This window comes from Lampris incognitus, chromosome 9 (genome assembly GCF_029633865.1).
Source record: "Lampris incognitus isolate fLamInc1 chromosome 9, fLamInc1.hap2, whole genome shotgun sequence".
Lineage (NCBI taxonomy): Eukaryota > Metazoa > Chordata > Actinopteri > Lampriformes > Lampridae > Lampris > Lampris incognitus.
The window spans coordinates 54,886,571-54,903,297 of record NC_079219.1 but is presented as its reverse complement, the minus strand read 5'-3'; the positions used below and the strand labels follow the sequence as shown (position 1 = coordinate 54,903,297).

Sequence of the window (16,727 nt, the reverse complement as noted above, 5' to 3'; positions counted from 1 at the left end):
AGGATTTAAGTTAAATTATAGTCTTCTGGTTTTGCCGGCTTTAGGATTCATACATTCTTTTAAAGATCCTAAATGGGATGAAAGAAGTGCTCTGAATACACTAATGTTTGGACGCTGGTGTGCAAATTTGGTACGATGAATATGAAATTTAGCAAATATTAATAGAAGGTTGATAATATACATTTCAGGGGGGGAAAAGTTTTTTTTCACCTTTTTTTTATTGAACAAAACATATAAACAAGAAAGTATTACATCACAATAGGACAAAAAGTAGTTACAAAAATATCAATTATTTCACAATTAAAATTTACACATCCATAAAAAAAAGAAAAAGACAAAATAAAAAAGCTCAAGATACAGGATTTAAGTTAAATTATATTCTTCACATAGTCTTCTGGTTTTGCCGGCTTTAGGATTCATACATTCTTTTAAAGATCCTAAATGGGATGAAAGAAGTGCTCTGAATACACTAATGTTTGGACGCTGGTGTGCAAACTTGGTACGATGAATATGAAATTTAGCAAATATTGATAGAAGGTTGATAATATACATTTAGGGGGGGAAATTTTTTTTCACCTTGTTTTTAAAGAAAAAACATATAAACAAGAAAATATTACATCACAATAGCACAAAAAGTAGTTACAAAAATATAAATTATTTCACAATTAAAATTTACACATCCATAAAATAAGACAAAATAAAAAAGCTCGAGATACAGGATTTAAGTTAAATTATTAACATTGTCCTCTGGTTTTGCCGGCTTTAGGATTCATACATTCTTTTAAAGATCCTAAATAGGATGAAAGAAGTGCTTTGAATACACTAATGTTTGGACGCTGGTGTGCAAACTTGGTACGATGAACATGAAATTTAGCAAATATTGATAGAAGGTTGATAATATACATTTCAGGGGGGGGGGAGTTGAAGTTACAGTAACAGGGCGGTGTGACGTCACACACCACTACTCTTCATCCCACGTTGGGCGGAAGGTTTGTGTGTCTCGCTTCCCTTCCGGTTTCGCCGAGGACCGACGACTCCTGCGGTAGAGCCACACACGGCGACCCGTAATGCGCCGTCAAAGGTAAACTTGCGTCGGTCGTTTAAGTTTCCGTCGGTCAACATGGGCGACGCGGACGGGCCGGCGACTCGCCGGAGGAGAGCGACCTTCTCGGCGGGGAGAGGGGCGCGTCCGCAGCCGATGAACGGAGGGTCCGCCGCCGCCGCCTGGGCGGCGGAGGACGCCGAGAAGAAACACTGCGAGCCGGATCCGGTCCAGAGCAAAACGAGGAGCGAGAAAAGAAAACGGAGGAACGACCCCGCCGATAGACTTTGGTGAGGGAAAAGTTTCCGCTTGAAACGGAGGCTTCCTTGTATTGGAGTCCCCAGAATAAGGACAAAGTTGTCATTTTGTTTCTTTTTTGGGGGGGTCAAAGTTGGCCTAATGTACATGTAGACATAGGGTCGATATAGCCCATATCTCTGCCAATCTGAACCAGTGGCGGCTGGCGCTACTTTTTTTTTGGGGGGGGCGAAATTTACCCTGGCGCAGCACACCTGACAGGTGCTTTAATGTCCACAGAGTTACTAAGGACGATGCAGCCTATAGATTTCATCAGGGTTCGTAGACGGTGGATGATTGACAGTCGAGACGAGGCGTCGTGGTGGGTGTGAACATGATTGACAGCCCCGAGTATTGTCCAATCACATTAGATCAACAAACATTGAAACAATGCCAATTCACTGCCAATAAAAGTGGGCGTGTCCGGGACGCACAGAACTGCGCCCCATGGAGAATGTGAAGAAACCAATCAGACAGCAGCCTCAGGTCACCTGCTCGCCAAAAGTTGGGGGGGGGGGCTTACATAAGGTGTCGTTTGGCCGGCGCCCCCTCACCCAGGAAGTATATGTATTCAGACAGAAATCACCCAAATACCATTTGGAACCAATATTTAATGGCTGCTGACAGGCTGAAAACCCTTTTATTTCATAAGTATTTGCATTATACACTTAAATAACATGTTTAAGTAGGTTTACATCTCTTGATGTTTGAAGGGGGCGGCGCCCCAGCGCCCTGTACTGGCCAGCCGCCACTGATCTGAACCTACACTGGGATCGATAGACTCACGTTAATACAAGTAATGAGTATTACAATGCTCATAGTAACTGAAGTTCTCCTCAGAACATCAAAATACAACCCTGACTAACCACAATCTCAGCATGCGGCACCAGTGTCATTCAAACTTTTGTGCGTAAAATGTTTAAGAACCAATTATGAGTTATATGAAAGACTTGACTTAAGCTTATATCCAGTGATGTAACTATTGGATTCCATTCATTTCCTCGTTGCCTACAATGTGTTCACTTTTTTGGGGACAGCACAGTGACCTAGTGTTTAGCGCTGATGCCTCACAGCCAGAAGGTCCTGGGTTCGAACCCCAGGCCGTCCCAGGTCCTTTGTGGGGCGTTTTGCGTGTTCTCTGTGTGGGTTTCCTCCAGTTTCCTCTCACCATTAGAGACATGTATGTTAGGATCAATACTCCTGTCTGGAGCTGGTCCCCGGGCGCTGCAGCAGCCCATTGCCGAGATTAATTTCCCCATGGGGATTGATAAAGTACATCTTAATCTTCCCCACAAGCTATTTATTTTTGCGCTACTCAGATAATTCCCCTTTGTACATTAGAATTGATCAATTTAATCATCCATCTGGATGGATGGCCATTCATTTATCATCCATTATCTTTACCCACTAGTCACAGTGGGGCTGGAGTCTCTCAGGCACCAGGAGGAAAACACGACAGATCAATTGCAGAGCCCACACACCATTTCCACCAATGAGTTATTTAAAGATGTTTGTCTTTGGACTAGGGGAGAAAACCCACACCAATAGGGAGATCATGCAAACTCCACACAGATGAGCTGGAATCAAACCCAGGGCCTTCTTGCTGTGAGGCGCTCTTGCTAACTACTGAGCCACCTCCATTCATGACCGTTGAAACTCCAGTTAATGGTCGCGCCCATGTTTGCATATGAAACTGGCTGTTTGGTTTTGGTCACTATGCCACTGTGTTGTTTATAAGGGCAGGGATACCTGCAGTTTAGACTGAAGAGGTCAATAAACGTCTCCAGATGAACTGATTCAACCTTCTTTGATTTTCTTACCTGGATTATTGAGCATGCACCAAGACATTTATTCCACTCTTTTTCTACAGTTGTCATGAGCTACGGGAGTCCTTGTTGAGCTCAGCCAGTGGTTACAGTAATTACCGAGGAATCCTAAACTGGTGTGTGGTCATGCTGGTAAGACAAGACACCCACACACACCCACACACACACACACACACACACACACACACACACAGACACACACACAGACCAACACCTACTTTATCTACAAACATGTGGCTAATCTTATGTTGTTAAGATACACTTACGCAAGAACCCAAATGCATGACACACAGACAGGGAAGTTACAGCAACACAGTTTAATGGTCAAGGGCAGACGGGTCAGTACACAGGAAATGAGTCCAACAGGTGACCAGATAGACGAGGGGCTGGCAGACAGGCAAAACGGGTTCAAAGCTTGAAGTTCTAGTTGCCAGGGTTTTCAGTCCAAACAGGCAAACAGGCCCAACGAGGGCCAGGCAAGAGAAACAAGGTCCAGGAGCCTTCAAACACAGGTCGACTGGTAGAACAAGAGTTGGTGAAACACCCGATAGCTCGGCTGAATACATGAGACAATTTGGCAGGACAGCAGGGAAACCAGGGGAGGGTATGAGCTAATGAGGGAATGGGGAACAGGTGTGTTAAGCACGGGGTTGGCTGAGGACAAAACCAGGGGCAGGAACTGACACGGCAAGACAGGTGAACTTCAAAATAAAACGGGGACGATGACAGACAATGACTGAGGTAATAGGCTGACTGACTCAAACTGTGGAAGACAGGGACTGCCGAAAACAACTGACTAAGCTAAACTGGGAGACGTGGGAACACTTAATGTTTCATGAATTTTACATTGTAAAAGCACACCCAGTACAGCACCAAAACCCTGGCACTTATTCATTCATTCATTCATCATCTTCAGCCACTCCTCCGGGGTCGGGTCGCGTTGGCGGCAAGCTAAGTAGGGCACTCCAGACATCTCTCTCCCCAGCAGCGCCCTCCTGCTCCTCCTGGGGGATACCAAGGCGTTCCCAGGCCAGATTGGACATGTAGTCCCTCCAGCGAGTTCTGGGTCTACCCCGGGGTCTCCTCCCAGTTAGCCGTGCCCGGTAAACCTCCAAAGGAAGGCGCCCAGGAGGCATCCTAATCAGATGCCCGAACCACCTCAACTGGCTCCCTTCGATGCGAAGGAGCAGCAGCTCTACTCCGAGCTCCCTCCGGATGTCCGAGCTCCTCACCCCATCTCTAAGGCTGAGCCCAGACATTCTATGGGGGAAACTCATTTCAGCCGCTTGTATCCGCGATCTCGGCACTCAGCATGTACCAATATACCGGATACAGTATAGTAATAAGTCATTCATTTTCCAAGCCGCTTATCCTGATTAGGGTCGTGGGGTGCTGGAGTCTATCCCGGTGCTCACTGGGCAGAAGGTGGGGAAACACCCTGGACAGGTCACTAGTCCATCGCAGGGCAGACACACACATTCATACTTAGGGCCGATGTAGTATGTCCGATTCCCCTGACTCGCATGTCTTTGGGCTGTGGGAGGAAACCCACGCCGACACGGGGAGAACATGCAAAGTCAGATCCTGGCTGGCCGGCCGGGAATCGAACCCAGGACCTTCTTGCTGTGAGGTGGCAGCGCTTACCGCCGTGCCGCCTAGTACAGTACATTTATTTCTGTACCACAATTCACACAACAGATGTAACTCAAGGTGCCTGAGCATTTCTCGCACGAGCAATATGCAGCCAACAAGATAAAACATGTCCTGACAGAAAGTGCCGACCTTCTGAGGTAAACCGTAAATGACATCAGTTGACACCGCTGTGATGCTCATGGCTTGTGTGATAGACGGCATTAGTCATTATACCACCTAAATTAGCTATTTGAAGGCTGAGTGTGTGATTGAGTAATGAATTACTTGTTTTTGTTGAAAGAATGAGAGACATAAAAATAAGTGGATGACATGACCTAAAGGTTGTCTGACGTATAGAGAAAAAGAGAGAAAGCTTATTCATTGGCAGAGACAGGGCCGCTGTTTTTCTAAAACGAGACTAAACAGGATGTGTTATAGTCATTTCTGACTATGAATTATTTGGCAATATGAGGGTATTATTTACGCGTTCACATCTGGCTCAGTGACATCACCTGGACTCTCGGGTAGGGTGTAAAACAACAGAATTGATATTAGAGAACACTAGATGCGCTTAATTACATAGCATAAAGGCATTGCATGAGATAATAATGATCATATATAATTCAGAGGCACGGTGTTGCAGCGGTTAGCGCGGTCGCCTCACAGCAAGAAGGTCCTGGGTTCGAGCCCCGGGGTAGTCCAACCTTGGGGGTCGTCCGGGGTCGTCCTCTGTATGGAGTTTACATGTTCTCCCCGTGTCTGCATGGGTTTCCTCCGGGTGCAGCTGTTTCCTCCCACGGTCCAAAGACATGTAGGTCAGGTGAATCGGCCGTACTAAATTGTCCCAAGTTGTGACTGTGATAACTCTGTGTGTGTCGGCCCTGTGTGATGGTGTGTCTCCCCACCTGCTGCCCAATGACTGCTGGGATAGGCTCCAGCATCCCCGCGACCCTGAGAGCAAGATAAGCAGTTTGGATAATGAATGGATGGATGGATGGATATTCACATGGCTACTTCAGAAGTGTAGCTTTACAGAGAAAGTAAACTTTTTTTTCATAATGTCATTTTAAAATTGCTTGACAGACATCACACCCTCTTACACTGTCGGTATTGGTACAAATAGTTATATCAATTTCATGTTAAAAAGAAAACAAAATACAGAGAAATTCAGACAAAGCCATGGATAGGCAGCATTGTTCCAGGCGTGCATCAGGGTGTCTCTCATGTCATCATCAGCTGCCTCTCCGGGGTCGGGTTGCGGTGGCAGCATGCTAAGTAGGGCACTCCAGACGTCCTTCTCCCCAGCAACGCCCTCCAGCTTCTCCTGGGGGATCCCAAGGTGTTCCCAGGCCAGAATAGACATGTAGTCCCTCCAGCGAGTTCTGGGTCTACCCCGGGGTCTCCTCCCAGTTGACTGTGCCCGGAAAACTTCCAAAGGAGGGCGCCCAGCAGTAGGGTTGGGTATCGGTTGAAAATTCTCAATACTGATACCAAAACCAATACCTCCAATTCTATACGATACCTAACCAATACTTTTTCGATACTATATATTATGAAAACCTTATAGGATTATCAACAAACTACTTTTCTATACAGCGAGCACCGTAACTCATTGACACATTGTGTTATTTTGGTTCTGTACTCTAGCACTCTGAGATTGAAAGTGAGATCAACAATGACAATGAGGTCAACGTGCAGACTGACATCTTTAACGTATGTGAGCCTATTTATATACATCATCATCATAACCGTCCTTACATGTTTCATCATTGCTAGCAGTGGCACCAGAGGAAGACCCAGCAGTGGACGTCCCAGAGCTAACGTTAACGTTGGCAGCAGCACGGACGCTAACGTTATCAAACACAGAGCAGTTGTCCACTCGTAAACTTATCCCATGCGTGATCAGATGTTTCATCATATTCCACGTATTCCCGCACTTGCATTTGATGATCGCTTTGCAGCGGTTGCATTTTACTGTGTCAGGTGTGCTGTCTATTTATACAAAGTGTAGCCACGCTTTGGGACGCATACTAGCTCACTGAATCTTGCCCGCCAGTTTTCAACTCCCAACGCAGTCACGAGACGCACACACACACACACCAAATAGCTCCATGCTGATTTGTCAGTCAGTCGCCTGTGTACAACAACGCTGGCAGTGATTGGCTGGCTGCGATAGTGTTCACGTCGTCTACCGTACAGTATCGAAATTTGGCACCGTTTTTTTTCCAGAGAGTTTGATACTCGGTAGGGCCGAGATATTTCGGTCGGTGCCATATGGGCACCATTTTCGCTACCCAACCCTACCCAGGAGGCATCCTAATCAGATGCCTGAACCACCTCGACTGGCTCCTTTTTGACGCGAAGGAGCAGCGGCTCTACTCCGAGCTCCCTCCGGATGTCCGAGCTCCTCACCCTATCTCTAAGGCTGAGCCCAGACACCCTACGGAGGAAACTCATTTCAGCCGCTTGTATCCGTGATCTCACCCTTTCGGTCACCACCCAAAGCTCATGACCATAGATGAGGGTTGGAACGAAGACTGACTGGTAAATTTAGAGCTTTGCCTTCCGGCTCAGCTCCCTCTTCACCACAACGGTCCGGTACAACGTCCGCATCACTGCTGTTGCTGCACCAATCCGCCTGTCAGTCTCCCTGTATCGAGATGTGCGAAATCAAAACTATGGAATGGGGTTTCATGTAAACCCATAAGTGAATAATGATTGTCCCCCAAAGTGAAGCAGCGTCAATTCTCCTCTGTTAGTTCTGTATCGCTGACTTATCATGGACCGTAGAACTCCTCAGAAAACACTCAGCGGATAATCCATCTGCTGAGATTAATAGAACCGAATGAAAGAAAATGAAATGCAATAAAGGAGAATTGTTCCAGTTCTTTCTATAAATACGTGCACCCGTTTCAGAAGAGCCCAGCACGTCTGATACTGTGCGAGCTGTGGTTTCCCGCTGCAAAAAGTGATGGTCTGCAAAAAGGGGGGCTTTATGCAAAACTAAGTCACATCAAACGGAGATTTAAGGCCAAATATGTCCATCCATTATCCGAACTGCTTATCCTGCTCTCAGGGTCGCGGGGATGCTGGAGCCTATCCCAGCAGTCATTGGGCGGCAGGCGGGGAGACACCCTGGACAGGCCACCAGGCCGTCTCAGGGCAGGCCAAATATGTAATTCATGCAATTAAGAAAGAAAATTTGAATCTCATAAAAATATCACTCGTTGAATGGTATAACTCCATGTTTAAAGACGTAATTGTGAAATAAAACCATCTTCACACAGTAACTCAAGATGCTTTTACTTCTGCGCTCATGGCCCTTGGTCATTTTTGTCAGAAGTATGAGAACTATGGGGCCTCGGCACCTTTTGCAGCGGTTCTTCCTCGCTGTCCGAGGGAGAAGCTGCAGAACAAGAGAGAGAGAAGAGGAGGGGGAGGAAAGAGGGGAGGAGATGAGGTTTATGAAGGCTGCTAATCCAGGCTTTGAAACACAGATTGTTGTGTTCAATGCGGGAGACTTCCTCTGTCCTGACCCCAGGCCACAGCATGGGGGCTTTGTGTTGGGTAATGAGAGTTTAGACCGAGAGAGAGGGGGGAGAGATGAAAAGGAGAGAGAGGAGGAGTGTGAAAATGAGGAGAAGAAAAAAGAAGTGGTATGAACTTGACATAAGGAAGGAAGCGGGGGATGGACAGAGAGAAGAGGAGACAGAGAAGCAGAGATGAGAGAGAGGACACAGGAGAAAAGAGGGGGAGATGAAAAAGAGGGACAACAAATGAGAGAAGGTGAAATGGAGGAAAGAAGAACAAAGGAGAGGTTGAGGGCAGTGAGAATGAAAGACAGAAAGAATCACTAAAGGAAAAAAGAAGAGAAGGTGTTGGTGGAGATACGGCCCCACAAAGTCTCGTCCAGATGACATAACTGCTGGTTATTTTCATGACAGAAAGACGTGAGAGGTGACTTAACTTGTCTTTAATGGGCACTTTGTGTTGCAGGTGCTGAGCAACGCTCGCCTCTTCTTAGAAAACTTGTTAAGGTAAGTAAACCTGCATTCTCTCAAGACAGCATTTTTATAGTTTTTATTCATGCCCTTTTTATATTCATATAAAAAAAATCATATAAAAAGAGGGATACCGTTAATCTGCTGACATGCAAATGACCACGTTTTTGCTGCTTGCACCGAAACAAATAATTCTGTATGATAGTGTCAAATAAAAGTATATATATATATACACACACACACTGATAAAAACCACTGAAAGGTAAGTGAATAACATTGATTGTCTCATTACAGTGGCACCTGTCAAGGGGTGGGATATATTAGGCAGCAAGTGGACAGTCAGTTCTTGAAGTTGATGTGTTGGAAGCAGCAAAAACGAGCAAGCGTGAGGATCTGAGTGACTTTGACAAGGGCCAGATTGTGATGGCTAGATGACTGGGTCAGAGCATCTCCAAAATGGCAGGTCTTGTGGGGTGTTCCCGGTATGCAGTGGTCAGTACCTACCAAAAGAGGTCCAGGGAAGGACAACCGGTGAACCGGCGACAGGGTCATGGGTGTCCCAAGGCTCATTGATGAGTGTGGAGAGTGAAGGCTAGCACGTCTGGTCCGATCCCACAGAAGAGATACTGTAGCTCAAATTGCTGAAAAAGTTAATGCTGTATATGATAGACAGGTGTCAGAACACAGTGCATCACAACTTGTTGTGTATGGGGCTGTGTTGTGTAGCCGCAGACCAGTCAACGGCCCATGATGACTCATGTCCACCCCTGAAAGCACCTACAATGGGCAGGTGAGCATCAGGACTGGACCATGGAGCAATGGAAGAAGGTGGCCTGGTCTGATGAATCACGTTTTCTTTTACATCATGTGGACGGCTGGGAGCATGTGCATCATTTACCTGCGGGGGGGGGGGCACCAGGATGCACTATGGGGAGAATGCAAGCTGGCAGAGGCAGCGTGCTGCTGGGAAACCTTGGGTCCTGGCATTCATGTAGATGTTACTTTGACACGTACCACCTACTTGAACATTGTTGCAGACCCAGCACACCCCGTCATGGCAGCGGTATTCCCTGATGGCAGTGGCCTCAGGTGGTCTTAATATTTTGGCTGATCCAAGGCTAGATTACGGACCGGGCATGTCGGGCGAGTGTCCCAGGGCCCCGGACCATGAGGGGCCCTAAAAGGTCAGGGGTATTGTGTTCGTGTATAGTAGGGAACCCCAGTCATACCCTACAGGGGACGTTTGTTCCAACCCTGCGTTGCGATGCAGGGCCCAAGCTAGTCTCTTTTGATGTGAGGGCCCCAAGCTATTCTCATCTCTGTTGGTTTTGTGATTCTAAATTGTGTTGTACTTTGTAGTCGCCATCCGAATCCCATGCAGATCGACATAGCGTTGACTACCATGTTGGGTGGGGGGTGGGGGGGGGCAATGGACGTGCGTGCCCCGGGGCCCCCTGGTGGGCTAATCCGGCCATGGGCTGATCAGTGTATACGTCTGTAGAAATAAACCGCTAATGATGCTGCCCATTCTTACATGTTTGCTAACGTTAACACAATCAACATAACAACATTTATAAAGTTGTTCTTTGATTGAATTCAGTTGCTGAATTTATCTGAAAAGCATCTTACACTGTACATTCTACTGTTAAGGTATTTCAGAAATATGTCTTTAATGTTACATGTTAATCTATCACGTTATCTTTTGGCTCCTTAGGTATGGCGTTCTAGTGGACCCCATCCAGGTGACATCCTTGTTCTTAAAGGACCCCTATAGATGGCCGGCGGCATGCCTGATAATTGGTAGGTACATTTTCAAGTGACCCCGCAATGTAAAGCTGCACTGATGTGGTATTGGTGATGGGGGAAAAAAATGCACCTATTCAAAATGTTAACTGCCCGAGAAAAGGACTTGGAAGCAACGGCTCTTCAGAGACAGCAGAAGAGTTATAACGGTTAAGCTAGCCTACGCTCGCCGTTTTGAATACTCGTACAGCCATCGAGGAATCTAGCGCTGACCTCATTCAACCAGGAACCATGTTTTTTTTGAGGGGGGGTTGTGGATTTTTTCTCCCCAAATGTATCCGGCCAATTACCCTATTGGCCGGATACACTAGCCATCCCGGTCGCTGCCCCCCCCCCCCCCGCCGCCAATCCGGGGATGGCTGCAGACTACCACATGCCTCCTCTGATACACGTGGAGTCGCCAGCCGCTTCTTTTCACCTGACAGTGAGGAGTTTCCCCAGGGGGACGTAGCGCGTGGGAGGAACGGGCGCCCTGACCGACCAGAGGAGGCGCTAGTGCAGCGACCAGGACACATACCCACGTCCGGCTTCCCACCTTCAGACACGGCCAGTTGTGTCTGTATGGACGCCTTATGTGGACTGCCTGTGTTTATCCATGTTGAAGGCTTACCCATGTTTTACCCCTTCACAAACTCGATTTCTAGAGGGTGTTTTCGCTTTGTTTGAGGGGGCAGAAGGGCCAAATGTAATCCCAGAACAATATTTATTCTAAACCGACTGCCGTGTCTTTATCTTTGTAAATCTGTGTACACTCAGATTACAATGCTAATGTTAATACGGAGCCAGCGCCGCGCCTCGCCGGCGGTGTTGTGAGCTGAGGGTAACTGGGTGCTTTTGGTAAATCGCTGCTGTCAGCAGACGGTGCTGATGTGGAGTTGCTTTATGATTCCTTTCAAGATGCTAAATGAATCGGAGAGTCTGAATTGCCTGAAGGTATGAATAGGATTTTGAGTGATTGTGTGGGCGTTTGGGCTTTGTGATGGACCGGCAGCCTTGTCGGTGTCCTCCACACAAACCCTGCTCGGGAGAGGCACCAGCCTTCAAGAGGGAAGCCAGTGAATTAATAAATTTATGAATGTTGGTTTGTTTCGAGTTTGCACCATCCATCCATCCATCCATCCATCCATTATCCAAGCCGCTTATCCCAACTGGGGTCACAGGATGCTGGAGCCTATCCCAGCAGTCATTGGGAGGGCAGGCGGGGAGACACCCTGGACTTGACTTGACAGGCCACCAGACCATCACAGGGCCGACACACACACACTCGTTCACACCTAGGGGCAATTTCATACGGCTGATTCACCTGACCTGCATGTCTTTGGGTCGTGGGGGGAAACTGGAGCACCCGGAGGAAACACATTTCGAGTTTGCAACAGCCAGAAAGTGTTAAGGTATTCTGTGCTCTGTTGCAGCGGTGTGGATATTGGATTAGATTTACAAAATGTACAAAGTTAAAGTAGGGATGCACCGATACCACTTATTCACTTCCGATACCGATTCTGAGTACGAATATTATATCGTATCGGCCGATACCAAATACTGATCAAATCCTTTACTTTTGCTGAAAAGTGCAGATTTAGACCATCAGTTTGGGGTCAGTGAGCAAAATCATTTCCTTTTTTTTTCTATCATGAAAGAAAAGCAGTATGGGGTGTCCGGGTAGCGTAGCGGTCTATTCCGTTGCCTACCAACATGGGGATCGCCGGTTCGAATCCCCGTGTTACCTCTGGCTTGGTCGGGCGTCCCTACAGACACAATTGGCCGTGTCTGCGGGTGGGAAGCGGGTGTGGGTATGTGGAAAAGTTGATGTTGAAACTGAATTTAGTTGTCAGTTGTCCCTTTGTGTAAAGTACTTCCCCTACGCCATTCTCTATTTTTTTAGTTTGCGCTTCCTAAATGTTGTCCTGTGCTCCTGGGAAGTCTGCAACCCCAAATCCTTGCTCAACAGTCTGATCAATACAGGTGACTTTATAGCTGAAACTGCATTAAAGAAGATCCTGGATCGTTTGTCCGGGACTGCCGTCTAGACCACAGCTACTTAAAATAAAGCTCCGCGTGCAGATTCGTCCGGGAAGCCCAACCTGTCCTCGCTTAAACTTCACTCCCTTCACTCAGTTATTGTGCCAGTCATGCGGTTCTCACAGCCCGATTCCACAATTTCTTTTGGGTCATGCATGTATAAACATGTCAGTCACAAGCGTCCGGGTGGCGTAGCGGTCTGTTCCATCGCCAGTTCAAATTCCCGTGTTACGTCTGGCTTGGTCGGGCGTCCCTACAGACACAGTTGGCCGTTTCTGCGGGTGGGAAGCGGGTGTGGGTATGTGTCCTGGTCGCTGCACTAGCGCCTCCTCTGGTCAGTCGGGGTGCCTGTTCGGGGTTTGGGGGGGAATAGCGGGATCTTCCCACGTGCTAAGTCCCCCTGGTGAAACTCCTCACTGTCAGGTGAAAAGAAGCAGCTGGCGACTCCACATGTATCGGAGGAGGCATGTGGTAGTCTGCAGCCCTCCCCGGATTGGCCCGGGTTGGAGCAGAGACCGGGATGGCTCGGAAGAGTGGGGTAATTGGCCGGGTACAATTGGGGGGAAAAAACATGTCAATCACGCAACAAAAAAATTTTTTTTCTTTAAATTTTCTGTTTTTCTTCCCAGTTGTATCCGTCCAATTACCCCACTCTTCCGAGCCGCCCGGTCACTGCTCCACCCCCTCCGCCGATCCGGTGAGGGCTGCAGACTACCACATGTCTCCTCCAATACATTTGGAGTCGCCAGCCGCTTCTTTTCACCTGACAGTGAGGAGTTTCGCCAAGGGGATGTAGCGCGTGGGAGGACCACGCTATCCCCCCACCCCCAGTTCCCCCTCCCTCCCTGAACAGGTTCCTCGACCGACCAGAGGAGGTGCAAGTGCAGCGACCAGGACATCCAGCTTCCCACCCGCAGACACGGCTAATTGTGTCTGTAGGGACGCCTGACCAAGCCGGAGGTAACACGGGGATTCGAGCCAGCGATCCCTGTGTTGGTAGGTGACGGACTAGACCGCCACGCTACCCGGACGCCCTCACAACAAATTCTCTAACGAGAAACAGCCATAATGTACATACAAATAAGACTTTAAAGAAATGTGTGTGTGTTGCATCTCTTTGGTTTGACTTTTTACCTCACTGTCGGTTTTATTTCATTGTGGTGGGAACAGTAAAAAGTGTTGGGTCAGATACTTCACCATATTCTTGTAAATTGCTTTTAGCTATCACTTTGTCCACATGGTTAGTCATGTATCAGGACAGCACGGTGGCCCAGTGGTTAGCACTGTTGCCTCACAGCAAGAAGGCCCTGGGTTCGAACCCCAGTCCGTCCCAGGTCCTTTCTATGTGGAGTTTGCATGTTCTCCCCCATGTCTGCGTGGGTTTCCTCCGGGTGCTCAAATTTCCTCCCACCATCAAAAGACATGCGTAGGTTAATACCTGACCGAGGCATGACGAGAAGAACTGGAGTTGGTCCCAGTGCGCCATGCGGTGGCTGCCCACTGCTCCTGGCTGCAGTGTGTGTCGGGATGGGTTTAAAGCAGAAGATGAATTTCCCCACAGCGATTAATGAAGCACATCTTACTTATAAGTTGTTTAAGTTATGAAAAATGTAACTGTACACACTTTACTTATCATTTCTAGTGAATTAGGGTGACACAAAATTATCCTTACCTCCCAGAATCCATTTCTTTATCACTACCAATGCAGAACTTTTCCCAAGACTTAATCTTCCTAACTTCATTCACTTTTGGTGCTGACGATAATAGTTGCTTTCTCTCCGACCTCAAACTCCATGTTGGAAACACACATGAGGACATTGCATTCCCTGTCCTCTGCATCACAGGAGGTTTTCAGAGGGGCTGTAGGTGAGCTATTAACCCACACTTGGTTTGGGCTTGGGTCTTCATTGGCGGGGGATGAGTTTCACCTGTGATTAGGAGTTTCGCATTGTTGTCATGACTGGTTCGGTTCTCGGTGGCTTACAGCCGAGTTTTTGTCTCTCTTGATAAAAAAAAAAAGAAGAAGAAAAAGCTGGATGTCGTGGAACGGAGATTTCCGATCCACGGGGAAGGAAATTGAGTTTTTCCATTCATCTCATTTGTAACAACTTCGACCAAGATTCTCCACTAAAAAGCCCAAGCCAGCCGTGTGGACACTTGCAATTCATTTCTTCTACGGATTTCGATTCCTCACTGCCGCACGGTGCTAAAATGGCCACCAGACAACTTTCTTTCCCTGAGGAAGGTCTCTGCTGCTGTGTGTGCTACAACACCTTTAAAGACCCCGTTCTCCTTCATTGCAGTCATAGCTTCTTTTAAGATTGTCTGAAGAGACTCTGAAGAGACACTAGACTGAGAACAAAGCTCACCGATGCCCCATTTGCAGGACGAGATCAGCAACTATTGAACCCCCGAGAAACCTGGCCCTTAAAAAATATGTGTGCGAGGCCTTCTTACTGAGAGAAAGTCGGAGAGCTGTCGCAGGGGCCAAGGTACTCTGTGGTTTGCATGGTGAGAAACTTGAGCTCTTTTGTCTGGATGATTATCAGACAGTGTGTCTCATCTGTCTGGAGTCAAAAAGCCACACGGGGCACAGGTTCAGGTGCATTAATGAGGCTGTGTTGGAGCTTAAAGGCTTGGCCTGGTCTAACCACAAGGACTTACTGTCTAAGCAAGCGAGCTTTGAATCGTTTCTCATTACCTGCAAAGAAATGGCAGAATACATTAAGGTGCAGGCCCAAAACACGGAGAGGAAGATTAGGAAAGAGTGTAAGAAGCTCCACTGGCTTATAAAGGAGAGCGAAAAGGCCACGTTGGAGGAGCGGCAGAAGAGCAGTGCGATGGCTGAGAAGAGAAATATTGCTTCTCTCAGACCAAATACAATCCATAACTAGGGAGACGAGCGATGGAAACCGTACATCCCTCGAAGATGAAATCTCATTCCTCCATAAGTGTGAAGACCTACTGAAAAAAGCCAAATTCCCCTCCATATGATCCACCACAGGTGTCTGGAGTTCTCGTAGACATACCCAAACACATTGGCAACCTGACCTTCAAAGTTTGGAAGGAGATACAGAAAAAGACAGTGTCCTACAATCCTGTGATCCTGAACCCCAACACTGCAAACTACAGTCTTGATCTTTCCAAGGATTTGACCAGTGTGAAGTTCGTGGTTCATGGGGACAGACAGAAGCTTCCTTACAACCCAGAAAGGTTCGGGTGTCCGGGGGTCATGGGCTCCCAGGGCATTGACTCGGACTCACAGTTGGGACATTGAGGTTGGTGACGGCCAGCACTGGGAAGTGGGCGTGGTGGCTGAGGACATCGACAGGTTCGATCACCTGACCAGTGGACGACGGCTGATCCAGCTTAATGAGGAAGAGACAGATCACTGACCTGGCCGGACCTGAGTTTAGCCACCTCAGTGTTCCTCGAACCACCCGGGGGACACCACTGGAAATCACAGGCAAACCTCATAGGATCCGGGTGTGTCTGGATTATGATGGCGGGTCTGTGATGGATGCTGACACCCAGGAGGTACTTCATCAGTATTCTGTACTTCATTCACCAAGAGAGTTTCTCCCTACATCGGTAACCGCTCTCCTCTTCACTCTGTGAGGCTCCTGCCAGCCAGACCCCAGTGGAAACGGGATAGGTAGCAGATAGCGAGGCCCTGGCGTTATCGTTTAGGCCCAGGATAGTCTTCTTAACTCAACACCGTGAGATGTAAATGAACCGCGTTTCTCCGCCAAGATGAGCAACGACATTGTGGTATACCGATGTTCAGCTTTAAGAAAAATGGGGAGGTCACTGTTCTGACCCACAATCATTACACTTGCTTTACTAAAGTTACATCTATTGTTGCAAGTTTTTGTGTTTTTTAGTAGTTTATTTCTATTGTAGTTTATTTTATAGTGCATTATGGTATCTATTGTTGTGGTCATGTCAGTTTTGTCAGGGTTTGTGGGCTGAACGGTTGTTGGTCATCCTTTGCAACACGAGGCACAAATGTACTACGTTGCTTTTGTTTTTCCATTACTTCAAACTTTGACAGTTTTTTGAAGGGTTAGGTCTTTGAAAGCCAGCATGACTGTTGTCCTTCCGTCT

At 47.6% G+C, this 16,727-nt stretch overlaps 1 protein-coding gene across 2 annotated transcripts in view; it reads left to right on the top strand.

Moving 5' to 3' along the window:
* Window positions 1-983: 983 nt before the first annotated feature.
* The window catches only part of dgat1b (diacylglycerol O-acyltransferase 1b), a 50,051-nt gene continuing 34,307 nt past the window's right edge, over window positions 984-16,727 (top strand). For both annotated transcript variants that reach the window (XR_008810694.1, XM_056285667.1), the window contains exons 1-4: window positions 984-1,332; window positions 3,210-3,297; window positions 8,794-8,834; window positions 10,513-10,598. Coding sequence is in view for 1 of the 2 variants with exons in the window: in XM_056285667.1 (XP_056141642.1) it covers window positions 1,121-1,332; window positions 3,210-3,297; window positions 8,794-8,834; window positions 10,513-10,598 (427 nt within the window). In the remaining variant the exon portion in view is untranslated. The remainder of the gene's footprint in view (window positions 1,333-3,209; window positions 3,298-8,793; window positions 8,835-10,512; window positions 10,599-16,727) is intronic.